The sequence below is a fragment of the Pungitius pungitius genome, chromosome 11 (assembly GCF_949316345.1).
Source record: "Pungitius pungitius chromosome 11, fPunPun2.1, whole genome shotgun sequence".
NCBI lineage: Eukaryota > Metazoa > Chordata > Actinopteri > Perciformes > Gasterosteidae > Pungitius > Pungitius pungitius.
This window is the reverse complement of record NC_084910.1, coordinates 9,932,599-9,959,074: the sequence shown is the minus strand read 5'-3', so window position 1 is coordinate 9,959,074 and position 26,476 is coordinate 9,932,599. Positions and strand designations below refer to the sequence as shown.

Genomic DNA, 26,476 nt, shown 5'->3' with positions numbered 1-26,476 from the left:
CAACTTAAAGATGTACAGTACGTTCAATTCTTGCAACAGAAATTATTCAAATATTCAGAGTAGTACACCAGGTGTAAGGCAGGACAACTGCAGGGACAAACTCCATCAGATGTAACCTCCATCCACAGGAACCTGTGAGGAGGGATGAACAGACTTTAGGGAAACGTGTGTAATTTGGGTTTATAATGACACTAATAAAAAAAAGTTTAATAATGATAACAGCAGGAGGTGTTTGAGAACCCTTATTTATAGATTGTTTACTTATGACATTATAAACAATTTATGGCATTTCTGGAGTAACATTTCCAGGTATATTATACAGTACCATACTTTACAATGTTGCTTTAAGCATGCAGTAACTTACAATGTTTTGGCTAGCTTGTTTACAGGCCACAACTTGTTGAATTCACCTGCAATCTGTGTTTAGGCCGCGTTGCTTTAAAAACGTGTATTTTCTACATGAAATGGGAACGGCAATAATATGATATGGGTACAGCAACAACCTAACGCATAAGCAACACCAAACACACGGAAAATACTCTATGATGTTTACTTTTGGTCCAGTTCATGTTGAACGCTAGCAAGCTCCGAGCTAGCATGCTAACTAGCAAACGATAGCGCTAACGCTAACTAGCTTACCAAAACAACAGTCTTTCCCGTATCGAGTGGGCAGCAGTAAAATAACTGGTTATAGTTCCAGGTGTGCTTCATTCAAACACTCACGTACTTACAGAGTATTGGGGCCGGTAGCCGTGGTTGTATCAGCCCGTTCACGTCGCTCTGCTCCCGGACACACTTCACCTCGCGCTGCACCCGTTGGAAGCTCTGCAAGCGTCTAAGAACTTGCGCATGCGCGTTACAGATGTGATCAGAGTTACGTGTTTTCAACTAATGTTTGAAACGGCCCTCAATATTTTGTCCTTAAAGCATATTGTTACGCCTCCTCTCCCGAGCCGGGGTGGCGGCGTAACAGACACACACTCTGTATTTCCATATTCATGACGTTTTAAGAAAAATCTTAAATGCGTTGAAATCACGTCTTTGCATAAACCAAATTTCGCCGACCAGTTCATTCATTATTATGATAATCGTAATGATGTTATCGTCTCTCTTTCAACCTTACGTTACCACATGACACATACTCGAGAAATGTACCCTTTTCTAGCACTTTGAAGTTTCACGCACTTTTTCGCCGGTTGAAAAGACGTTGAAATGAGGTCTTAGACGTTCAGACCTCATTTCAACCCGATTTCAACCATATTTCAACGTTGAAATAACGTCTTGTGCTCACTGGGGAAGGTCAGCTACTCCAAACAACATGTCGAAAGGTCTCCAAAAGAGGCTCTAGACCACAAATGACAAAAGTCAAGCCAGCAAATTGTATTTAGCAAATTGGCATACGGGCAGAGACAAACCCAAACAACTGGTATATTATCAGTTCTTTCCTAATACTCTTGTCGTTGTTGGTTCATAGCGCTATAAATACACAGTCTGAACCCTTGCCACATGTCTCTGCATGGACTGATTCTCCAGAGAATTTCACTGCTGACAGTGAACCACAAAGTCCTTGTTACCATGGTGAGCGCTTTCTGAGTCTGCGGTGCCGTATACCAGGTGATAGTCACACTGGTTAAAGTGTTCTGTGTGCATGTCAACTGAGACATTTATCCAGTGGGTTTCCAGCCTTGTCCTGCCGGGGGGGGGGGGGGAAAACTTGTGAGTTTATGCCACTTTTGGAAATCATGAGTGTGAAAGGGGAAGATGGGTTCATCCCTGGAATTTGTGTATGTTTAAGCAACGTTATGTGTTAAGACTATGCTCAAGGGATGTGAAATAATGGCCACTTCTCAGCCTCCGAAAGCAACAGTATGCAGGGTTCAAGGGGATTTATTGGCTGAGATGGAATATAATATTCATAACGGTCTTTTCCAATGTTGTTCTCTAACAAGCTTGGAAAGAGAAGAGTGAGTAATGGGGTGCTAAAATGGATCCAATCTGGAACCTCAAAACTAGATGCTGATGAATCTTAAATAGTGCAGCTTTTAATCTTCAGCCTTTGCAAGGGGATAAATGAAAGGTGCAACATTATGATAAGTGTTATTTCCCAATTTAACACATAGGCTACTGCATGAAACATGACAGTATATTTTTTCATTGCTGCAGTATTTGATTAGGAACGTGGCGATTATCTCATGTAGTATTATCTTTTCAATGGGAAATGGTTTAATATGACTTTTGATTAAAATGACAAATCCACTGCAATAAATGCTTTTACATAGTCCTCCTTTGTTGTTACTTGATTTAAAAGCCTGGATTGTCCTCCTGTTTATACGTTTTATTCCCCAGTTTTCCGAAAGCAGCAGATTTTCAGATTTGGTCAACAGAGCAACCGGTAATCGCACTCTCTTGATACGTTTTGGGTGTTTTTAGGATGTTTGGCAGTGACCTAAATAGTTTTAGGAGTAACAGCAGCCTCCAGTGGTATTAAAGAGACATCTGCAAGAATTTGAGGAAACTTGACATGACTATACAGGTACACATAAAAAACAGAAAACATGAAAACAGAAAACAGTTAAGACAAATTCACATAATTGGTTTGGATTTATTACAGGTATTTTAATCTATGATATAGGGACAAACTTGCTGGTAGTTTTACACCCCAAAAAAAGGGTTTACCTCTATATGAAAATAAAACTTAATTGAAGATTTGTTGACAGCAACTTTTTTTTCTCATTCATATTTACACATTCTCAAACTATATCTTGGAGTATTTCTTCCAAACAAGCAGAGCTATATCAAATTATAGATTAAATAAAAATGTTATGCCAGCAAGAAATTAAAAAGTTTGTCAAGTACAATCAGTCTTCCGGAAATTTACAACCAGACCAAGCTCCAGAAATATTGTACATTTTAGTATGTTAGTTATGTTAGTTGGTTCTCAAATTGCAAAGTTTAACAATTGCTGGAATGAAACAGAAATGGAACATCACTGATGTACTTTAAAGATATGCGTGTGACATGTGATGTATATTACCCAGTCATACATGGACACATTACATTTAAAGCTTAAGTCATGTCCATGGCAAGAAGTTACAATGCAGCGCCAGGCCCAGCACCCAGTAAGAGAGGAAGTATCCCAGGATGCTCTGTGTGGTAGGAGAGCAGGTTTTAAAGTGTGGCAGCAGTGCCATAATGGGGTTTTGAGGTGTGTGCTTGCATCCGTTTCTGGAATGTGTCTGTAGCTGCACATTGGGATTTGACGTTTTCCTTCGATGAAGAAGTGGTTCATTGAGGAGGAGCAGGTGAGCACTTATCCAGAAAGGCACGGGAGACGAGGAGGCCATGAATCTGGTTAGAACCTGGAAGTGTAGATTCAAAATGGAAACAAGTAGAAGTTAGCAGTTGTTCCACAAACACCAAGATGTGAACCGAAGTTCCACAAGGAGGTGCTCATTTTTATTCACTTACCTGCACATGCATGCACAATGTCCCAAACACCAGAAGTACTGTTGAATGAACGATATAAACAAACACTCGGGAGTTGAAAAATCCCGGCGTGGGTTTGTCAAGTCCTTTATTTGCACCCGTCTCCCAAAGTCCGAGTCTTAGACACATTTCTCGATTGGCTTGAAAATATGCATAAGCTGCCATTATGCCGAGAGTGGCCATGGGTAGAGCCAGAACAAAGTTTGGTATCTGCTTCAGCTCAAAGTAACGCAGGAAGCCCACATCCCAATAAACATCCTGGATGTGAGAATACAGCAGGGGGAGAGGTCTCATGCACCAGAGGGGCGGTGGGCCGTTCTCATCTGGAACCCGATAGCCCTTCACTTCAGCCAGGGACAGAAGAGCGGGAGGGATCCGCTCCAGGGAGACGGACGGCGTGCAAAACGTCCTATACCCGTAGTACTGGAACGCACAGAAGGGAAGGGCAATAATGGCCGTTCCCAAGAGGGCGGTGAGCAGGACACCGGCAACGGCCCAAACGTAGCGGAAGGCTTTGCTGTAGCCCTTTGTCGTCGTTCGGTAAACGCGAATCTGGCAAATGGCGCGCAGCGATGGAAGATACAGCAGGAAACCTATGTTAACCAGTCCATTGGATCGCGCAGCAGTGGCTATACTCAGGGCCAGGCAGCCGCGGAAGGTGAACCCTTTCTCCAGGAGGAACAGGCCGCCGAACGTCAGCGCGGCAAACAGGCTCTCCGAGTAGCCGGCGGTCATGAAGACGTTGGCGGGCGTGACGCAGTACAGCAGGCTGGAGAGCAGAGCGAGGCGTCGGTCCTGAAGAACGACCCTGCTGAGCGCGTACAGGGCGACGGCGCTCAGCAGGAAGAGGGCACTGTTCCCCAGGGCCACGGCCAGCAGCAAGCGGCCCCGCACGCTCAGCCAGCTGCTCAGGGGCCACAGCAGCGTCTCCGCCAGGCCTCGGAGGATGACGGGCAAGAGGGGGAAGAAAGCAAAGTTGTGCTCGTAGAGGTACCCCCTCTCGGCAATGAAGAGGAAATGCTCGGCATCCCAGTGAGAGAGGCCGCCCAGCGACCACTCCACGGCGGGGTCCAAGTACAGAGGCTCCTCTGTCCTTGGGGGCCTGAAGGCTTCAGCGTCATGGTCCGGGATGACGGCATTGAAGACAGCCTGAGGAGAAAGGTTCAAAAAATACATCCAAAATGAATCCCGCCAGCGTGCAGTTTTGCTATACAGTAGGTGTTTAGGCTCACGGCATTAAATTGCCAAGGTGACCCAAACCCCGGGGAGACATTAGGGTTGATAACAAACTAGATGTGTCTATTGTCGTATCCAACTTGGCCCACACGTACCTGCAACAACAGTGAGAGGCCCCTGGTAACGGCGGCGAACTCCACAACTGCTCTGACATCCATAGTCATTGGCGCAACGGAGAGGATCGGGAAGAGTCGGATGTGACAGGCCGGAGCATTGTCGCTGCTACGAGACGGTCACTGCCGGATTCACCATAGTCTCTATAAAACATAGAAAGATGCAAATTCGGCGGAGGAGCTCTCGAGGCGTTCGCGTTTTCATTGGTTTGACCGTGTTAGGAAAGGGTGAAACAATAAGTCATATTTTGGACAGATACTCGTCGTCAGTCAGTGTTTGTTTTTCGCTCAGGTGCAATCTTTGTCCTCACATCCTCATTCTGCAGCAGCTCTGCTTCGTTTCGAATGACTCTTTTCACTTCCGGTGTAACCGAGGTCTTTTCAAAATAAACGCGATCAGCCCCCGGGGAGAACCCGTATGTGGCTGTCTGTTACAAAGTCAACTAATGTCTCAAACGGCACGAGTGAAGCCCAAAACTACCCACCATGGTACACATAACATACGACCAGTGTTTTATAAATTACAGCGGCTTCGATTTGACGTCGTGTTTCCGATCTTTTGGTCATGTGACGTGTGAAGGCATTTTCCCCAGCAGGCGGCGCTGCGCACCGTTTTGTGCCGTGGTGCAAGTGGTGCAGTTATTTTATTCTCCATTCAGAATGTGCGAGGACGTTGAATTTAGCGGTCGTTAGAACCTCTCGAGGTTGACGAAATTAGGGGGTGGGATACCCCACGTTTGCTTGACTTTTTGAATGCGTTGCATTGGGATTCTGATGTTAATTCCAATGGACATTTGGGATTTTTCCAAGACACTTTTTCCGTCCCTCAATGACGACATTAACTGAATTGCTTGGCTTCAATGGACCATGTTGTAATATAAAATCGCTACGGGGAAACAAAAAAAATCATACACGCAGTCATCATTGATGCGTTTATGTCAAGGAGCCTGTTCGCATTATTTTACATGCATGCAGTTATTTTACTGAAACGTAATAAACAGTAATACAGTTAATGCAAACAGCTAATGGGAACTGTTAACAGCCATTGAGTAGGAACAGGTTTCCTGGGCCATTGAAGAATAATTCATTCTTCTGAACCATTAGTTTGACTTATTCATCCAAAAGAGGTCACCAAGAACAAAACCATCACACAGCTTAGGAAGATTTAATGTACATTTATTCTTACCACGTGGAACATATAGTATAAAGATTTCAAACTGAATAAATGATATTCATTGAGCCAAAAAAAAAGAAAAGGGAGGAATTTACATGGTGTCATAGCTACATAGTCTGAAATACAAATATGCAGAATTCATGATTGAAGAAAAAAAATGTGTAACTTCATCTAGTTTATTTCATTGTACCAGGAGATAACAGGTTTGCGCCGTGTCTGTCATACTACGGCGCTGTGGCAAGACCAGAGGTGTGGGTCTAATCAGTGTGTCTGTGGGGGGGCTCACAGACCTAACTCCAGTCAGCCTCAATCCCTCACCAAGGTGTGAGAATAGTGACACAGACAGAGACAGACACAGAGAGAGGAAGTGTAATGTACAACATTATATATACACCACAGCAAAGCTGTATCTGAAGTTGAAAACCAGTCCTAAGAGGTGATTTCTTTTCATAAGGGTATTCATACAATCAAGGGATAAGAGGAGGTAAGGGTGTTGTAGGTTCTTGATACTTTGGGGAAGAAAGCCATTTTTCTGTTCAACACCAAACTAAAATGACCTCAAAACTCTAAAAGAGCTGCATCTTCTGCTTCTGTGTGAACCGCATGTTACAGAATGCTTACACTCAAGAGCAGTATGGTACAGAAAATGTCCTACAATCTACTGCACACTGCACAGGCCTCCCCGGTGAAGGTGTCTTATCGACAGCACTTAAGTCTACTGTCGGGCTGACTGGTGAAAATCCAACTACAGCAACTATAACCAGTAGGCCACTTGTCAGTCTGCTTCACCTCGGAACTTGAACCAGTTACAGACTCATTGTGCCCTCAAGAGAAGAGCTAGGGCACAGTGTCTCTCAAACTCACTGTAAACGAGACAGCAACTTTGGTTACAGTTTTTGTTTTTCAGCTATTTATTCATCTTTAATAAAAAGTAATTTCCCCTCCCTCCCCCCAAGTGCAGAACAGTCTTTCCCAAACGTGGCACTCCACTCTGTGTCATCCAGTTGGCATTCATGTTACAAGTAGTGTCACTATGCGAGCGTCTCTCTGGTTTGTAATCCACCGCAGCTCTGTGATTACCCTCCTCCAGCAAGGACGGCCTGGGGAGGGCTCAGAGAATGGAGTCTGATGGATGATCATAAATTAAAAGACAGTCACTTGAACTTTCCTTGCCCTGTTACACACAAGCCAGGTTTCCAGGGAAGAGGGAAATGGGGATTAAAAACCCCAAAATGTGGAGCCGCGGCTCCCTACAGCTGTCATGACTGGCCAATCAAAAAAAGTACATCACAGATAACATGAGAAACCAGCGAGTTCATTAGGGGAGACACTGAAAGGTCAAGGAGTCGGGACTCTTGTAGTGTAAACTCCGAGTGGTTCTCCTCCACCTTGGCTAAGGCATGCAGAGCCCGGGCGGCTCGCCGCATCATGTCTGGGCTTGTGGGCTCGAAGTGCATCCCCTGTAGGTGTAGTAGAGAGCTCTGGCTCTGCTGAAGCTGCGTGGCTGCCAGACTGTCCTCCAAGAAGCCCAGCAGGTTGCCCACGCTTCCTTTCTGAACAGCGACTGCCCGGGCCGCCACAGCGTCGCCCTGGGCCAGGTTGGCCAGTAGGACTACAGCCATCTCCCTGCAGACGGCCACCTTCCTGTCTCCGATCAGCCGCACCAGGTTCCCGTATAGCTTCTCCAAGCGGCCGAACGGCGGCGTGGCCAAGATGAGGTCCACATTGTTGTCTTGGATGCTCAGTTTGCTCAGCGTCTCCAGGACCAGTCTCTGAGGGGACAAAGAACTGTGGGGGCCTAAGGTGGGGAAGGGGTCCTGCGCCTCTGCTGATGGGCAGACGGCCCAGTGGAGGAGACCATCCAACAGAGGCAAGCAGATGCTCTCTGGGTAGATGGAGAGGTCCAGTTGGCCTGAGATGTTTGCCAAGGTGACCAGCGTGTTCTCCCGCAGGAGCGCCAAGCAGTCCCACCACCATTCGTCCCTCTGGCCCATTCCCTCCTCTGAGTCCTCGTCTTTCTCATAGGTGAGCGGAGCCTGCTTGCGCTCAGGGTGCCTGTGGTGGAGCAGGATCAGTCGTCCCAGCAGCAGTAGCAGCCCTGGGTGTTTGGACATCTCGTGGTCATTGCCCGGGACAAAGGACAGGCTGCGGACAATGTTGGAGACACAAACGCAGCGGCGGGCTAAGGAATCCTGCCAGTTGGCCAGCGCAATGAGCGGCCCTTCGTCTTTGCTGTGAGGCTCATCTTCCAGGATGACGCCAGTCTGCTTTGACCGATGGGTTAAAATAATGTCGGGGAAAGGAATGGGCCTGTTAATGTCCTGGTGACTTCCGTTTATCATCTCGCAATCGGTTTTCCTCTCCTCCTCACTGCTAAGGGAGGGGCTGGCCTTCTCGGAGGAAGTTGTGTCCTCTTCATCTTGATTAGTCTTTTTCTCTCCCTCAGTTGGTAAACAGTTCTCCAGGAACACTTCCTCTGGGACTCGTCGCTTCAGAAGACTTGAGGGCACAGATATCCGTTGCCGTGGTTCCAAGAAGTCTTTGCGGGGTTCAAAGTGAGTCTGGATGTGGTCTGTGGAGTCCCCCCCTCCAGCACTCCAGTGGATTAAACCGCTGTCAAACTCTTGCAGTTGTCCGTGATTATTGGATTGGCTGATCTTAAACGGGTCTTTCTTTCGTACCACTTTGAGGGGGAACTTGTCAAACTTGCTGGCCTGTTTTGGTCTCTCCTGGGCAGCTAAGGATTGCAATGGGCCCGTCTGTTCAGAGGAAGAGCCCTTGCTCATCCTGTCCCCCTCCGCTTTCTTCTCATCTTGACCCTGTGACTCTGAGCACTGCTCTGGCTCCTCCTCCTCTTTCACGCAACCTGGCGCCTCAGTTTCTTGTTCATCCTCTTCTTCGTCATCTCCCTCATCTTGTTCCATGTCTTTAGCCCGCAGTTCCTCTTCCTCAGCGCCGCACCAGTCTCGTTTCAAAGCATCAGGATCGAGTAGCGTCCTCTGGCCGGGGTCCCCCACCTCATACTCCCGCAGAATGCCAAAGATTTCAATGAGGCAGCGTCTGAAATACTCAACGACTAACTCTAGTAGGCCGGGCAACTGAAGAAGGAACACGGATAGAAAAATATATATATATATTAGACATGATCACTACACATTGTGTATTGTTATAAATAATTATTACGAGCTCAATGTTAAGTCTCACCGTGTTGAGATCAAAGGTGGAGATACTGTTGTCATCATACAAAAGAATGTTGATGGTATCTAAAGCCCACGTACTCTCAGCCAATAAACCAGACTTTAATGACATCATGACTCTCCAGGCCTCTGGGGTTCCTAAGAAGTAGTGACAAAAAGCACTCAATTACACACAAAAATAATGTAAAACAATACAGCAACAAATAATATCTATAAACCTATAGATGTCCTACCGATCTCTTTCACGGTGAGTCTTCGGCGTGGTTTCAGGACCGGGTGAGATGCTTCTGTAGAGCCTGGCGGAAAGGGCATGTCGCGCCGTATTAGTGGCGACTGCATGGCAGGGGGCACAATGTGAGATGCAGGCACTGGAGGGCCAGCCTTCTGCATCTTCATTACTCCGTGCATGTAGAGAGATTTGTTCGGCGATGTCCTGCTGTCCAACGGGCGGGGCATGGAGGCCGGGCTGGACACCTGTGGAATGTGGTTCTGCACACCCTGAAGGGGCTGGTAGTTGGACTGCACCGAACGAGGCATTGGTTGCCCGGGCCCGGCTGGACCATAAGGAGGCTGCCGCGGGCCTATCGGACCCCCCCACTGGCCGTCGTGATTCATCCGCTGATCTGATGACATCTCCTCTGAGCGATTCATGCCAGGGTAACCGGGTCCTTGGGTTGGGCCCCCGGGGCCACCCTGTCTGCTAGGGTAGTTCTGATAGTTCATGTCTCGCGGCCCCTGCCACATACCTCCCTGAGGACCGTCGGGGCCTGGCTGCATCATCTGAGGGGGCATGTTGGGCTGAGCGTTGGGAGCCGTCGTTACCTGCATGCGTTCGCGGCCAAAGGGAAAGGGAAACTGATTGCCTGGGCCAGGAGGACGCCGATCAGCGCCGGGGAAGGGTCCACTCCCGCTGTACTGATTGTATGACTCCTGCGGCCCTGAAGAGGGTGCCGGGACCACTCCTTGTTGTTGTTGTTGTAGCTGCTGCGGTGGTGGTGGTTGTTGTTGTTGTTGTCCACCATGGAAGGGTCCACTGTACTCCGTCTCATGGCGTTTGGATGGAGGATAACCCCCTTCCACAGGACGTTTGTAACTCTACACAAGGTAGAGAGAGAGGCAATTAATTGATACAATTTTCATTTTTAAATAAATACATTAGGTTCATATGTGAGCTGCTCCAAACAACCCAAATCTAATACATGATAGCAGCTCAGTAAAAAGAAAAGAGATAAATGAAACAAATACAGTGTATTGAGCATAGGGAGCGTTAATGTGGTGAAGAAAGATCATTGACCTGTTGTTGTTGTTGTGGGTACATTCCAGGCTGCTGATTTGGATAGGAGCCTGTAGGGGGCGTTCCCTGTGCAGGGTACTGATTACCATAGGAATCATGCCTGTAAAAATTAAACCTTGTCAGTTGCACATTAAAACATTATGGATCTATAACTCTGCATGAAGTGATGGTCATAAAGAGTCAACATTATGGCTTAACACTTGGGAACAAAAGACACACTCAAAACACACTGACATTATACTAAAATTAACAAACTACATTTAAAATTTAAACTAAAGATAATCATTTATATAATGTCAAAGTATAATGTAATGTCCAACTACTTTTTAAAATAAGAACTCAAAAGAAAGGGTTTAAATGACAGTTTCTATTTGACAGCAGCTTCAAGCTTGGCATCAAGTGTTGTGTGAACGGACCGTGGCTGCTGTGGAGGGAAGCGATTTGGCGAATACATCCCAGGGTCGGCGTTGGCAGGTATCATAGCGGTTGGCTGGGGAGCGCCGGCTCCCATGTTGCTTTCTGGACCCATTCCTTGCTCCGGTCTGATAAAAATAGAACAATTTGCATGTTTTTTTAAATATTTAGTTGTAAACAGACATACTAATTATGCCGAAACTCTAATTAAAAACACACACAATAAAAAAAAACAAAAGGTTACAATCACAGGATGCAAGGTGACAAACTTATCTTGTTTATAACCAAACTTTTTAAACTTTTATTTGGTTTGGGTGTCATTACAATAAGTCAATTTTTGGCATTTTACTTGCTTTGGACTCAAAGCACTGTAAGATGTTCAAGGCGCCAGGAGATAAATGAACAATTCCCACGCGTTTCAATTCCAATTAAACAAAATTGAGAAATTGAGCTTTAGATACGTTTCTCTCGACCTGCTCTTTGAGTGATGACTGATCATAAAAGTGGCTGCCGGTTACAATGAACAGTGCTCAATGACCTTGACAAAGCTCTCATCAAAGCTGGTCTATTCAATAATAGTTCTTACCTCCTGTCGTAGCCTGGTCCATAGGGAAACTGCTGTCTGGGCCCCATTGGCATCGTGCCCATAGCTCCAGGCGGTCCTCTGTTGTATGCAGGCTGCTGCGGCTGGTGTTGCTGTTGTGGTGGCTGATCAACCACCCCGCTGTTGGGGCCCTGGTTGGCAGGTAGAAAGTGCTCCCCGACTGAAAATGCATTTAAGAAGGAAAGTCGATTAGGAGCTGGCTAACCGAACCGGTAATTAAGACAGTGCCATTACATAACACAATCCACTCGGCTCTTGACAAGTGAGTGACCCCACCTTTACGCATGTTACCAAAGGGGTCCTTGTTCGGTTCGTAGGGCCCCATGCGTCCTTGCATGTCTGGCGTGTTCATGCCTGGCTGATAGGCGGAGTTGGGCGTCATGTTCTTCCGAGGGAAAGCAGGGTCACTTCCTTCGGCAAAGGGGTCCTGCAGGTTAACGCTGTTCCTAGAGAAAAGCAGGGGCAAGGGGGAGGGGAAAATTGGGAGATGAGTGGGAGAGGAACAGGGAAAGGCAGAACAAAATGAGCATATTACTTCAAAATCTCATTTAGAATCAAATGATAAAACCAGAGGACATCAGTCACCTGGACCCGGGTGGCATGGGGGGCATCTGAGTATGAGGAGTGGAGGCTGGGGTGGGAGGTTTCAGGTCCCCCCCCTCGGCCATGGAGCTGCTGGTGGACTGGGGCGTCTGAGGACCCTGCAGAGAGCCTGACCCCGCTGTGGAGCAGAGGGACGCTTCAGTTTGGAATAAAAGTTTTAAAAAAAGGACATGTTAGATGACTTCAATGCCATTCAAACACAGCGAGTTACGCATGTCGATTTCAAGTAGCGCTCTGACCTGGGGATGGTGGCTGGACTTTGGCAGTTTGGTTCTTTTTGTTGTCTGTAAAAATCTCAGGAGGAGGGTCCTCGCCACGCTCAATTTTGCACTCGAAGGCGTACAGACACTGGATGTACTGTTTCTTCAAAGAACTGGCAGCACTGCTGGACGTACCCACATTCAGGGAAGTGGCCAGATCACGCCATTTCTTATTTTTACTCACCTTGGGGATAAACAAAAGAATAAGAAGTTTATTTTTTAGAATAGAGATTACAGTAGCGGGATTTTGACTTTATTGATCAAAAATAAAAATCTAATAATGTTAACCTGTGCCATGCTTCCGATCTCTTTGACTGACATATAGAGCCGGAAAAGATCAAGGGGTTTGCGCCCCACAGCGGGCAGGTTGGTCAAGCCTATGGCTTTCTCGTCAATGAAGGCCAAATATCGGTCCACCCACATCTTCCTCTCCGGCTCTGGTCCCAACTCATACAAACGTGTTATCTTTTCATTGGTTGTGGTGGAAGAATTGGACTTCTGTATTGGGCAAGATACAACAATTAATCCAAGTGCAACTTCAAAAGTGTCCAAACTTTCAAAGATTTTTATAAATACTTTGGTTATGACATGAAGTAGACAGGTCACCTTGGATTTGGGCTCTGGCTTAGGCGTTATAGTCCCATCTACTTTGTTATTCATCTTATTGTTCACCTCTGGACTGGGGACCATACCTGGACATAACAGGGGAACAGAATATAATTAGCTGTGAAAGTACCACATTAAAAAGAGAATAAAGCTGGCGTGGTTACTTCTGGACAACCTACCACTTGAGTTATTGACCAAGTTAGGCCCCATAGGATAAGGTGATCCACCTTGAGTGTTCATTATTCCAGGCATGTTGTTCATGGGAGGGCCATAGGGTGGGCCTGAGCTCATCATGCCTTGAGACATGTTGGGGTAACCAGGCATTCTGGACGAAAGAAAAAATATAAGATAATTTAGGTTTAATGAAAGAAAGTATGGGATCTCATATTCAAGTATAGGTAACAAGTCAGAGGTTATGTGAGGTGCATAAAGGGTAAGCTCTTAAGTATCCATCATAAACCAACCTGTTGTGCATGGAGTTTGTGCCAGGGTGCTGCAGGGCAGTGGGGTCAGGGGGCTTTCTGTTCATGCCTGGAGGAGGACCCATTCCTGAGCCTACCTGGGGTGGCATGTTGCCCATGTTAGGGGGCATGTTTGGACCCATGTTGGGCCCCATATTGGGCCCATAGGGGCGTGGCCCCATTTGATTAGGGGGCATCCTTCCTGGGGGCATGCCAACATATGGCGGTCCCCCACCCTGTCCTCCCATGGAGTTAATTGGGCCTATGCCTGGTCCGGTGTAGTTTGCGTTGGGCATGTTGCCATATCCAGGTTGCCGGGGATAACCTGAGAATGACATCATAGCAAAAGATATTCAGGTAAAGTTATCACTTAGCTTTAACTGTAATACTAGTCCGACCAAAAACACTGCAACATCTTTAAAAGCAATGTTTGAGACAGACTTTTTCCCCTACAGTGTGCAAGCAAAAACACCCTGAACAACAAGCCTTCGTCACAGTCTCTGCTCTACTGACAGGCGGCTCTGCTACGTCAGCTGACTCACAGCTATAAATAGCTGCAACAGAGTCAGAGGGAGGAAACAACTATAGTATTAACTATAGTAACATGGTATTCCTGTGAGGCCATATTTTTGTCTAATGGGGTATGCAACAGAGAAAACTTGCAAAATAGTTACTAAAATGAGCAGAACATCGTCATTAACCAAAACGTTTTCAACAATAAAGTCTTTTCACAACACCTTGGGGGCCGTACTGTCCTCCCGGTTGTCCGTAGCCGCCCATTGAGTTGTTCTGCTGATACGGGCCCATCGCAGGGTGCATCTGTCCCCCGGAGGACGGGCGCGGCGACAGTGCAGAGGTTGACTGGGGGGAGCCATAAGTGGGCATCTGGGGGTTTCTCTGCATAAAGCCTAAATGCCAGAAAGACAAGGACATAGTTGTTGTACACAGGTGGTAAGGAAAACCCCCTTGATATGGCAATAGAATGAAAACTTTGCATTATACCTCTGTCCTGAGCCATAGGAGACTGACTCATTGCGGGGTGTAGACTCCCATCTGACTGCACACTTGATGGCCTCGGAGGCATCTGGGTCCCTAAACAAAAATATTCAACTTAAGTTAGTGATGGCTCAAAATGCATACATTGTAAGAACTAAGTTTCAGTCAGTTAGGTTATAAAAACAGGACAGGCAAGACAAACATGGTATTTGTAAGTATTTAGCTCAGTTTCTTTGGTCCCACTTGTCCAAGAAGTCTGTGTTGTCAAACCATTCTCAAAGCCTTATTTTAAATTGCAACACTGCTGGCCCTAAATGCATGTCTGTCTATCCGAGACCCTGACACGATAGAAGAAATGAAAAGAAAAGTTTTGACTGGATCTTTTACTTTACAGATGTTGAGATCACACTTGTCAGAAATTGCTAGCAGTTGCGTGTCTGGTTGCAATGTGGGAGGCACCTGGCATATTTGCGGGCGACAGCGGTCCAGCGCGGGGTGTGCTGGCGCCGGCAGGAGAGCCGGCTGGAGAAGGAGAGGGCCCTCGGATGCCTGGCAGGTGGGGAGACGTGTGGGGAGAGAAGGGGGACTGTGCCTGGTTACTCTGCTCGCCCTGGCTGCTCGACACACCAGACGTGCTCACACCGGGACTCAAGGCGCTCTCTGTGCCTGTAGGCAGGTCATCAATGGACCCGGACAGGTCCTGAAAACATACACAAGAAGAGCAGAAAAACAGTCAACAAACATGGTGTATTTAAAATTAATATGTAGAGAAAAAATATACAATTCTGAAGATTCAGCTCTTGTGTATTTTGACAATGACTATTTTGTACAATTTAGCATAACTTTTTATAGGAATGTAATGCTTTGCCCCCCCCCACACACCGGCTTTGGTACTACCAATTTGCAACTTCTTCTCTACTGTTTAGATAAGAGTTGCACACATACAAATACTACACACAAAGACACACGTGCATACACAAAGAGACCCAGAGGCCCATGTCCATATTTATCTTTTTCAAAGAAATGAGTGTGCAATAGTGCCAGGGGTTGTCAGTTACCAAGGTAACCATGATTGTAGGATGTGAGCCAAGTCAGCATATTGCAGAAGCACTGTCATGTAATTTCAGTACACAAACAAACCATCTTGTATTTGTTTCAAATGTAACTATTCACACAGCACATTTCCTAAGTAGCTGTCCAACAACCACTAATGTGCAGCACACAAAGTCTGAACTCGTCAAGGGACAGAAAGCGTAGTAGCCACAAACAACTATGCCGCAAGGTAAGCTTCTAAAAACATTCAGTCAGGACCTTCGCTGGGGGGTTTGGAATGTAATAAGCCTTGCATTGTCTCTTATATATATGTATGTAGTCAAATGAATATGTTGTGACCACAAATAAGACTATAAATGAATAGAAACCAGCTCTCTTACAAGAGATGGAAAATAAAAAACAGCCCGACAAGGCTCTTTATGTTCCAGCAGTTATATAACAAGCAACTGACCGGGAGGCTGGAGGGGCGGCTTTGACTGTCCTCTGGGTCAGACTTAGGCTGAGTGGATGGAGGGGTGTTTGACTGAAATGAGTCCTGGGATACCTCCTAAAAGACATCAGAACATATGCCTAAATATACTGCTGGAGTCACAGTATAGCATGCATGTGAACACACGCACACCTAACACACAGATCTTCCCGGACCGAGGGTAATACCTGCTGCTGTGGAGGCGGAAAGCGCTGATACAGTGACTGTTGTGCTTGCTGCTGCTGCTGTTGTTGTTGTTGTTGTTGTGGGTTCTGAGGGTACGCTGCAGGCGGGCCCTGTGGGTGTTGGCTGTGCCCCGGTGGCTGCTGTGGAGGCTGAGACTGTGCCTGCTGTTGCTGTGATGGGGGCTGCTGAGGCCCCTGTGTGGATCCTGGGTAGTTGGACTGGCCCTGTGATCCAGAGGGTTCCTGGGAACTTGGCTGCTGTGCAGCTTGAGTGGGCGGGCCCTGCTGCTGAGCGTAGAGCGACTGGCCAGACTGTGGGGTTGACACTTGGGAATAAGGGGGTTGAGACTGTGGAGGCCCTTGTGATGGGCCTGGCAGTGGCCCCTGAGACTGTGTTGGCATATGGGGCTGCTGATAAGATTGTCCTCCCTGGGCGTGTGGCGCAGACGTCGGCGGTGGGTGTGTTTGACCCGGGTACGGTGTCTGGCCACCCGGTTGTCCTGCTGGGGGCTGGGAGTAGGGGGTTTGCTGCTGGCTTGGGTGAGGAGTCTGGCCGGGCTGGCCGTAATATGGTGCCTGGCCCTGAGAGCCATAGCCTCCTGGTCCCTGCTGTCCATAAGAGCCCATCTACACAGAATAAATAAAAGACAAAAACTTCAAACCAACTGGGGGAGAAAAAAAACAAAAAATGAAGACACAGAGCTATTTCTGAAGATATGATGTGAAATACCTGTGGACCATACGGCATGCTACTCATGCCTCCAGGTGTACGTCCTTGCATTCCCACTGGGAATCGCTGAGGACCTGGAGGGCCATAACCCTGGCCAGGGTAACCGGGACCCTGTTGCTGACCAGTTGGAGGCCCCTGCTGCGACTGTTGACTGTATGGACCACCTACTCCGTATGGTTGACCTCTCATTTTTCCCATTGGGTCCATAGGAACCGGTGGCTGGACAAACCAAGAAAACACATTAAGCCCACAACCACCAAGCATAGAAGTCTAAATAGTAAGTGGTACAAATGACAAACGGATACATTACAAGGCCCTTACAGTGTGTCCCAAAAAAGTTTCAAGACAAACTTCTATGAATGAGTAAATTGTGCTTCCCCCACCCCCTATTTCCCACGGTCATTACCCAGATTTTTTTCACCTCACTTTGCCATAGTTTTCGGAAGTCAACAGAGCTATATATATATATATATATATATATATATTATATATACACACACACACTTTCGAATGGAGGGCAGGCTGCCCAATTTAAACATATCCCAGCTGTGCTCCTGTTTTGAGCCGGGTCCAAGAAGTTTTTTTCAGAACAGGAGGTCTGGTCTGGCTCTGAATGAATGACACCACAATTGAACAAGTACTTTTCTAAGAGCAGGAGAGGGAAAACGTGGACAAGGGCATAGTCTTTTCTAAAAGCAAACATTTAGTATGGACAATCTCTCTCAATTAAAAACAATTTGCTACTAATTTTTTACCTGGTTCTGCGCTAGGCTAGTGCCTTACATTTGGGATCCAATCATGCCTCACCCCCACAAAAATTGTTTGGTATAGAAAGGTGGAGAATTTTACATAATTTAAACAAGACCATCTACTTGAAAACTGAAAGTACCCCCTTACATTACATCTAGGGAATTCCCACTTGTGCACATTGCTGATAGGAACATCCTCAGCTTCACAAAAGCCCTTTACAAATGGTATGCAAAGTGGGCTACCTGACATTTAGCAGACTGCACATAATGAAGTAAAAAATAAATAAGAGCAGCACATGGCTAATCTGCATAAGACAGAGAGGAACTCCCTTTGCCAGTGAGAGATGTGGTCTGCCTTGTGATTGGCTTGGGGGGGAATTCTTTGCAGTCACACTTGTGTGGCATACCATACACAGTAGCTCCCGCGCACACAAACACACTGAAGTCTGTTTTGCCATGAGCTTCTCTGTAGGAAGTTAAAAATGAAATTAACTATTGTTATATATTTTGTATTTAAAAAAAACTAAACCAATAAAGTGGTATGCAACTTAACACTGATTAAGTTTCATATTGGTAGATGCCGATAGTAACAAAGTCACTTTCAAAAAGGTAAATGATATTAACATTTACAGACTGTTGAAATGTTGGTATGTGTTTATTTGGATTTGATAGAAAAAACATAAGCCCCTCATAAGAGTACAGTTGACACGTGTTCATACATCACCCATTAACTGGGCTCCATGAATGCAAAGCTGTAGCGAGGAAAACAAAAATATCCACGAGCCAACTGCTCCCGCACTCCACGTTTGGTTAGGAACGGAGCTCACGTGACCCGGTGGCCAATTAATACCGCGTCTTCTTATCAGCAACTGTTGCCCTGAATCCCGTGCAATTAGAAGTGGCCATGAGCAGCCAATCAGATTTCAGCTAGCACGTCAACCAAAGACCAACTATCTCCTGGCTTTGACAGCAGGATTTTACCTCCACAATTCAAATCCCATTCCAGGCAGTCACTCACTCGCACGCACGCACGCACACACGGCCGAGCTGGTCTGTTTGCAGGGCCACATGCCCGGGGGGAGCCCACCTGCCCTCTAATTGTCGGGGAAACTCGTTAAATTCATACACGAGCAGAGTGTGTGATCAATTTGCCGCCTTTCCCTGGTGTCTTATAGGACATTTTCTATGAGGAACCTTGAGCGGGCAATTTCCAAACGCAACACATTCCTAACGTCGTAGCCGCAAAATTACAGCTTCTCGCGACTACTAAATCTGTTGAAACAACTACCACGGGCTAATGTGCATTAGTATGAGAGAAATAGCCCATTTTACAACAGTATTGTATAGTCACACAAGAAAATACGTGTTAAATTATAACGATAATACGCATGGAGAAGCTATCGTTGGGGGGGGGGGAAACGAGCCGTTGCTCTTCGCTGAGTATTTCGCCCCCTTTCAAAGTCGGGCCTCCGTGAACGTCCCTCGCGGTGTTTCGGCAACTTAAGTTCCCCGAGCGGGACTCGTGTATCGTTACATATACGTACATTTATCGTCTAATTTAACCAGCAACACTCTGGTTTTAAAAAAAGAGGAAAACACACATACACACACCAGAGGCAGCCATTTTAGAGTCTTTGCGAACTAGTAGCAGACAATGGCTGGCCTGCTACGTAGAGGACTAGCTAGCAGGAGGGAACCAGACGAGCTAAAGCCCACGTCGCGTCCCCTGTAATAACGTGACTTTACCTGGCTTCTCACCAGCGGCTGCCCGGCATTCCCCGGGCTCAAAGACGACGGGTGGTGGCTCCTTTGTTGCCAGCCCGGAGTGCTCCCTCCGTATAGCCCGCTGCTGCCCATGTCCGCAGGTCCCTTACTAGCTCCTTCCTGGCCGCCGTAGTCGTTAGACGGGTAGTTGGGGTACCCGCGCGTCGAGCTGGGGGAGGTTAGGAGCTTGTTGAGTGTCGGCGTGGACGTGGGTTGAGGGTTTCCAATGTTATATCTCGGGTTACTGTAAGATCCGGCCATCGCCGTGGGTCCTCCCGCTGGTGGCGGCTGCTGCTGCTGCTGCTGCTTGACGCTAGCTGGCTGCCCCCCAGCTGTCGGTGCCTGGGTACTGCGAGGGGAGTTCATGGCGTACGCTTGGCCGGGATAGGGAGTCCTATTCGGGAACGGGTTGTAATTGTTGAACTGTGGATTCGAAAAGCCATGCTCGTGGGAATTAGGTTGATACGGGTCCATCATGTTGCCCGACTGCCCGATCGGACCCGCAGCTGCCATGCCAGGGCTTTGTTGTCCGCCATGTTGATGAAAAGGGCCCCGACCGTAGTGCTGGCTGTATCCGTACGAAGAGGGAGGAAACGCGCTGCCGTGGTGATGCACCAAGCCGGGATGGTTATTTCCCTCCGGTCCGACGGAGTCATTCTGGTTATTATTGTTAGCCCTGGGCGGGTTCCCATTCCCGTTCTTCATCTCAGGTTCCCCTCCTCCCCCTGCATTTCCACCGTCGGCCCCGTCCTGCAGATCCCCCCGGCCCGGCGATCCGCTGTCCAAGCTCGGCTGCTTTTTGTCTGACTGCTTGTCCCCCGGTACCGACTCCTCCTTGGGGTCTCGATCGGGCTTTTTGAGTTCGGAAGGCGGGCTAGTGTTAAGAGTGGCGACCTGAGCGGCCATGATATACCCCCCACCCTCTCCACCACCACCACCACCTCCTCTCCCTCTCTCGGCGAGTCAGTCACAATCAAAAGCTAGCATTGAATATAAATAATTGTTTATAACCATCTATCCTTGTGCCGATTCATTCCCATCCCTTATACCGGACCGAATCCGGCTGCCATCCCGGTTCCGGTTCCGTAAATTGGTCTGAAATTTGATGGACGCTCCATAAAATGCGTAAAAAAGCGACAGAAATTGTTGTGGGAGTTGTGTTACTGAGTCCGGGTAGAAGCAGGGAGCAGACCCAACCAACACGAGGCTCCGCTAGATACAGCCATTTTACTGAGCCTGGCGGACGGCTGCAAAACACGACCTGTACCCACTCCAATGCGGACTGGACTTTTCCCCCCTTTTTCTTTCGACCACATCGTCTCTATCACTCATAGATGGGATTTTCAAATGTTTTCTCAACACACTCCACAATGTTTTACCATTATAATAACTATATACTTAACCAACCGCTTAAGCTGCTGAGCTTTACAAAAATATCCATCTACAAGGTGAATTCAGTACAGAGGTGAAGTTATTAAATCATGGATATATATATATATATATATATATATATATATTGTATAGTGTGTGTGTGTGTGTGTGTGTGTGTGTAGATACCACAGCTGTATGCAAGTGTATCTTATCTCCGAGATGGGTTAGTATTTGGCCTGGCTGAGTCTACATACAGTTCTGTTTCTGTGGCACAATGTTAATATCTATGCATATATTCCATCTAACAAATCTGCCAAAGCACACTATTGTTTTGGCTAAATTCCCACTGGTGTTCCTGAGTGGTATTTAGGCATGCAAAGGCAACACACACAGGTTTTTCCAGACTAGAACTGGAAGGAGGAAGCCTTGCAGCAAATGAGACTACCAATGCACATTCCCTCTTATTCCCTCCCCTGCCTGCTCTGCTCTTCTCTACCACCCCCTCTCCTCTCCTCTCTGTCTGTCTGTCTCTCTCCCACTCCAGCAGAAGCACTCCTCTGCTGAGTGTGGGGGGATGGGTGCATAGGCTCCAGCGCTCTCTATCTCTCGCCCTACAATTATTGAACTATGCCGAACAGAGGGGGGGTGGACCGTATCTACCAGACAGAAGATGCATGGACAGTTTGAAAGTCTCCCGACAATTAGAAAAAAATGAGCATGTGTCCACCTCCTTTATTCAGTCAAATGAAGCAGATATTTTTGAGTTGTGTGCGTTGCATTGAGTCATCGTGAGAATCGTGTGGTAGGCTCGGGTGGTTTTGTATTTAAAAAGAAACTCAGACGTACGAAGAGATTAATAGTCGACCACAATTTAGATTTAGGGTGTGATTCTTTTCTAACTATTGACACGTGCACACACACATCCACCTCTAGGGGTCTTTTACAGGCCGGAAGTGGCAGCAAGATGGAATAGTTGATCACATGGACAAACATCGGAACACAATTGACCGATTCGCCTGACACACCCCCTAATACGCGAAGAGCGGAGCGCTTCCTCAGCTTAGATCACGTCGAACGAGGTCAATGTGATATCTCGCATCACGCTTTATTTTACCCGGGCTACAACGACGCACGGGAAGTGCGTGCGCTCACACGCCTCGTGTTCGACGTGTGCGTGCACGAGGGCGCTTAACGTTGGAGGCGCATTTCTAATGCGGATGTTTGGTTTTGAACTGGGTTTCACCGGTAAGACAAGAGTACCAACGACGGCAGTGGAAAAAGTATTAAAGCCTGAGTTTTTTCTTTTTTAAAGTGAGTTTTAGTCGCTTTTAGAAAGACAAGAGTCTTCCATCCCAGAGACCAGACACAGGGCCAGTTGTGCAGAAACAGATTTAATGTAGCTTCCTCTCCCCGCCTGACTTAATTTTTCAGCTCCGGTCGCTCGGAAAAGTCGAACTAGACTTTTTAGGGGATCCGGGAGTAGGATTTGCAAGCCCATGTGCCATCTGCTGGACAAGAGCGAGGCCTCACATACATGAACTGGCTCTGGCCAAAGTCATTAACTACTGATGTGTTGGCCATGTTTTTTTTATTTACCTTCTGTCTTTGGACATTATGCAGTTATGTTATCACACCCAGGATTTATTTAGGTTTATTGGATCTTAGAGCATGCAGAAACTCCCCCACTTGTACAGAAAATAAATAGGAAAACAGTTCATACCCTGCATCATATTTTAGTATTTGTTAGTATTGTGTTCAGAAAGGCAACTATTTTAAATTTTGAACAGATACAGAAATAGAAATTTATTTATCCACCACTAGCTCACGCAGTTGCACCCAAGACACTGCCGATTGTCAAGTTGTATTACTTTTGACTACATATCAAGGAGTGACCGTCAGACGTACTCACTAATATATGCACATGGCGGGAGAGCGCGCATGAAGGAAGATCAAATCCTCTGTGTAACCTTTGCCATACTTCTGCAATTTCTAAATGACTTAATTTATACAAACATAAAATATTATAAACACCAAGACTTTAACATAAATCTTTTTATTTTTAGTCAATGCCTTTCAATAGAAAGAACAAAACCGTGCCTAAATATAAATTGCAGTCACTTCCTTCTTTCAGAATGAATATGACCTCCCTGTGACACACACAATGTGCAGATATTTTTGCATTGTATAAAATGAGGAGACCATAAACATTTAACAAAACCAGACCAAAATGAGGGTCTTTACATTTGATATGTTTAAATAAAATGTAAAAGGCATTTATTGAAAATATCCCTGTGACAAAAACAATATCTGTGATCACTGAGATGACTGCAGTAAAGCATTGCATTTAGTCCACTCAGCGATCCTTATTGTGATTTGTATGAGGTGAGGTGCAACCTTGAAGCATCTACAAACAGCCAAATTTAGTTCCCATCACTCCACTGCCACTTTTGTAGCAAAGCTCAGAATCCCGGCCAAGTTAGATGGATGTTGCCAAGACTCCCTTGGTATCCTGATGCTAAAAAGGCAACCAGTTTTGTCTCTTTATTTGGGCTCTTCACTTCACAGATCCATCATTTCCTCCTCCACAGTCTTTTTCCCAGTTTCAATATATCGCTCCTGCACGCCAAGAGTACTGAAGTACTGTTAAGAAAATTGCAACGAAATATCACATCATAAAAATGCATAATGTAAGATTCGGTTTATTTTAAGCACAATTCATTCTAAGTCATTACAAAACACCACAACTTTCAGCCACCCTGCTGTGAACGTTACACCACATGAGTCACTGTGAGTCACCACAGTGTTAAGGAAAGGATACGAGTCAAACTGGAAGTCTGCACCCACAGCAGCTGACATCATGGCCTGCAGATTCCTCTCCTCCCCGTCTCCAAAGCAGTAGCCGTTGGCTTTGTCCACTGTTCGTAAGACCTGAATCATGCTCTCCTTTTCCTGGACACAGAAAAGAGAGGCATTTGGGGGGTTTCTTTGTAGAAATTGTAGAGAGCACAAGATTTGTAGGGAGAAAAAAAACTCAAGGACACTTTGAAATAGTACTGTTTAAAAGTAATGTGTTTTTGAAATATCAAGTATATATAGAGTATATGATCCTATCAACAGTCAGTGTTGACTTGTCTCATATGTCCTCTACCCTCTTGAGCCAGTGCAGCCCATTGGCTGTGGAGTGCTTATCAGCTTGTAGTATTTTGAGAGAAGCTACACAGGCATTTGAAACACCAAATCCCAAACTTCCTCAGATGCTCAGGGTTTAGCATAATCTGATGTTAAAGGGTGTGCTATTTCCCCTGTAAATTTGCTGTTTATGTACCATTTGTAACCAGTGGCTGCTTATTTTAAAGCAGAGCAGCCTCAAGGCTCATTTTTCCCCATGATGGAAAAAGGAGTGCAGAGTTGCCATTTGCGTGAATTAAGGTTCCCCTATGCAATAACGGCCCAGCAGTCTAGACTCCGCTCTCTGGGTACACAGGCAGGATCCCATCCGTCTCCCTGAGCAACTAATGCCAAAGAACAAATAAAAACACATCTTCACCAAATGCATGCAGTGCTAGATATATAATTTACCTGTTGAGATTAAATTTGTCTGGAGTGATTTTTTTAAATCATTGTCATTTGGCTTAAGTGACTTAATAGATTAGTTTGACGAGTTCAGCAAATTCTACGTAGAATAGATGTTCTGTGCGTTGTGAACCCCTTCATGACCACTCTAACATAATACAATTAAGGAATTTGTGGTACATTGTCCAATCATTAATTCTCAGAGTACTTCCATCAGTCCACAGAATGGAAATATAGCACGAGAAGAATATATTCATATTTTGTGTCAAAGATGTTAATATGCTAATAGGCAACAAAGTATTATTCTGCGATAAAAGCTTGTTGAATATATTGATGTCTACATTGTTAAATGTTTATACATACACCTGTTTTTCATTTTGGGTTATCCTAGTTGTCTTTTAAAAAATATTTTGTACAGTTAAAAGGATAAGCCATGGTAAAATTCCATGTGTGCATAAGCATAAATCCACCAGTGGCCATGTCTATATTATTAGGACAGCCTCATCGATGACACCTTTTTCTACTGAAGCATTTCTTCATTGGAATTATGGTAATAATTCATTAATTAATTTAATTTGCACTCATCCGTGGTACAGCACTGTAAGATATATTAAACCTGAGTCATTCTTTGAAATATATAACATCAAATGATGAGAATTACAAAGAATAATACCTGTACATTAAGGGGCACGAAGGAGACAAGGCTATAATCTTGTATGACCTCGGCCAACTTCTCATTTAGACGATGGAACCTTTTAAAGAAGGGGTCTGCAGCGAGGTGATCGAGAAGATAGGTCAGATCCATGACCTCTGTGTAGAAGTCAAGGTTGAAGGCTGTACAAGAAAACGGAAAACGAAAAACGTCACCATGGTACATTAGTGTATATAGTAAAACACACGTAAATAAATTCCTTGTTAAATCAAAACATTGCTGGTGTATTTCTTAGATATATTAGGAATTAGTGTTAATACAATTTAGAATGGTAAAATTTATTTAGTTTGAGGTTAAGCCCGTAACTTACCCAGTTTGCCATACTGCTCTATCAGGTCCATCTTGGAGAGGATGTTGACATGGGGAAGCTCCACGTGCAGCATGGTGGACAGAGAGGTGCACAGCACAGAGATGAACTTGGCTGGGTCAGCGCAGTAGTGAGAGTCCACCAGGTGCACGGCCGTCAGCTTAAAGATCATACACATTGATCATAAAATATTATGCTCTGGGGACATCGTTATCATCATCATTCACTTCCAGGATTGTTTTAAGAAGCTCACCCTGAAATTCCACTTGACCAGCTGTGCAAATATATTCTTCACTGAACTCTGGTGGGTGTAGAGCTCCACTTGTCCAGGACAGTCGAACAGGAAGTAACAGTCACTGTGCTCTTTCAATTTATTCTCTAACCAGTCCAGATTGGCTTCCACGTACTCCATACAGTAGAGGAGCCCACCGTTGGGCCCCAGCTTCAAGCCCTCCATGACGTCATCCAGGGTGACTAGCTCCGAGATATCTATCTCACAGGAATACGGAAGTCCTTCGTTGGCAGGGTCCATGTTCACCACAACCACCTTGCGTCCGAGTTGAGTGAGGAATTCCTGCATTCCCCGGCAGTAAGTGGTCTTTCCCGAGCCCGGGGGTCCAATGACCACCTGGCCGAAGCGCAGGGGGGGTGCTGCTCCCGTCTGACCCGACATGTTTCAGCAAGTGTCGGGGATCACATCAGATGGGACCACATGTGATGTAAAGTAAGATGCACTAACGTTAATACTAAAAGATGTTACTTACAAAGCACCCCCGGTACTTAATAGCAAATAGTTATCCACTCCTGCTTAAGTTCCTTTGTGGCCTCAGATAAGTCTATTTAACGTTAATGACATTTTCTGTTACGGTATTTAAGACGTTTATCTGCAAATGTAACACGTACTGGTGGGTAATTACCGTCTCTCGCCGTTGTTTGCATGCGTACATTGGTCGCTAGCTAACAGGCTAAGCTACTAAGTGCATCCGGGTCACGTAACCGCTGTGTCAGATTAAAAGCCTTTTTTTTATTAAGGGCATAACACTTCACCCCGAGATAGAACCTAATGTAATATTTGTGGCTAAACTCCACATCCTTAATACACATCATGAAGATCCATAA

The 26,476-nt window shown here is 46.0% G+C and overlaps 3 protein-coding genes across 7 annotated transcripts; all 3 read right to left on the bottom strand.

The window, feature by feature from the left end:
• Positions 1-2,582: 2,582 nt before the first annotated feature.
• pigv (phosphatidylinositol glycan anchor biosynthesis, class V) lies at positions 2,583-5,294 on the bottom strand. Of its 2 annotated transcripts, XM_037454271.2 has the most exons (4): positions 5,147-5,294; positions 4,818-4,979; positions 3,469-4,635; positions 2,583-3,359 (listed from the first exon to the last, which is right to left on the bottom strand). In XM_037454271.2, the coding sequence occupies exons 2-4, from the start codon at positions 4,884-4,886 to the stop codon at positions 3,072-3,074; spliced, it is 1,524 nt and encodes a 507-aa protein (XP_037310168.1). In that variant the 5' UTR covers positions 4,887-4,979; positions 5,147-5,294; the 3' UTR covers positions 2,583-3,071. The 2 variants fall into 2 exon arrangements, with proteins under 2 accessions (XP_037310168.1, XP_037310167.1); XM_037454270.2 differs by having other exon boundaries at positions 4,818-5,294.
• Positions 5,295-5,994: 700 nt separating this feature from the next.
• arid1aa (AT-rich interaction domain 1Aa) lies at positions 5,995-20,650 on the bottom strand. 4 transcript variants are annotated; one of them, XM_037453124.2, is made up of 20 exons: positions 19,377-20,650; positions 16,882-17,100; positions 16,155-16,778; positions 15,949-16,044; positions 14,904-15,144; positions 14,451-14,540; positions 14,186-14,356; positions 13,452-13,773; positions 13,167-13,312; positions 12,988-13,073; positions 12,670-12,879; positions 12,361-12,565; positions 12,104-12,257; positions 11,795-11,964; positions 11,501-11,678; positions 10,917-11,042; positions 10,501-10,600; positions 9,440-10,301; positions 9,214-9,344; positions 5,995-9,107 (listed from the first exon to the last, which is right to left on the bottom strand). In XM_037453124.2, exons 1-20 carry the CDS (start codon positions 20,298-20,300, stop codon positions 7,269-7,271), a joined length of 6,894 nt encoding a protein of 2,297 aa, XP_037309021.2. In that variant the 5' UTR covers positions 20,301-20,650; the 3' UTR covers positions 5,995-7,268. The 4 variants fall into 4 exon arrangements, with proteins under 4 accessions (XP_037309021.2, XP_037309022.2, XP_037309023.2 ...); XM_037453125.2 differs by having other exon boundaries at positions 11,795-11,958; XM_037453126.2 differs by having other exon boundaries at positions 12,104-12,239.
• A 2,152-nt stretch (positions 20,651-22,802) lies between these two features.
• gpn2 (GPN-loop GTPase 2) lies at positions 22,803-26,410 on the bottom strand. Its single transcript, XM_037454268.2, has 6 exons — positions 26,275-26,410; positions 25,611-26,018; positions 25,361-25,517; positions 25,012-25,172; positions 23,584-23,714; positions 22,803-23,397 (listed from the first exon to the last, which is right to left on the bottom strand). The coding sequence occupies exons 1-6, from the start codon at positions 26,302-26,304 to the stop codon at positions 23,325-23,327; spliced, it is 960 nt and encodes a 319-aa protein (XP_037310165.1). The 5' UTR covers positions 26,305-26,410; the 3' UTR covers positions 22,803-23,324.
• Between the last annotated feature and the right edge of the window lie 66 nt (positions 26,411-26,476).

Coding starts and splice junctions, on each gene's coding strand:
- pigv (XM_037454270.2), bottom strand. CDS start 4,886: ATGACTATGGATGTCAGAGCAGTTGTGGAGTTCGCCGCCGTTACCAGG. Junction 4,636..4,817: donor GCCTCTCACTGTTGTTGCAG/GTACGTGTGGGC, acceptor CTTTCTCCTCAG/GCTGTCTTCAATGCCGTCAT. Junction 3,360..3,468: donor CATTGTGCATGCATGTGCAG/GTAAGTGAATAA, acceptor CTACACTTCCAG/GTTCTAACCAGATTCATGGC.
- arid1aa (XM_037453124.2), bottom strand. CDS start 20,300: ATGGCCGCTCAGGTCGCCACTCTTAACACTAGCCCGCCTTCCGAACTC. Junction 15,145..15,948: donor GCCGCCCCTCCAGCCTCCCG/GTCAGTTGCTTG, acceptor GTATGTTTTCAG/GACCTGTCCGGGTCCATTGA. Junction 11,679..11,794: donor CTTTGGTAACATGCGTAAAG/GTGGGGTCACTC, acceptor ATGCATTTTCAG/TCGGGGAGCACTTTCTACCT.
- gpn2 (XM_037454268.2), bottom strand. CDS start 26,304: ATGTACGCATGCAAACAACGGCGAGAGACG. Junction 25,518..25,610: donor TGGTCAAGTGGAATTTCAGG/GTGAGCTTCTTA, acceptor ATGATCTTTAAG/CTGACGGCCGTGCACCTGGT. Junction 25,173..25,360: donor AGAGCAGTATGGCAAACTGG/GTAAGTTACGGG, acceptor TTTCTTGTACAG/CCTTCAACCTTGACTTCTAC.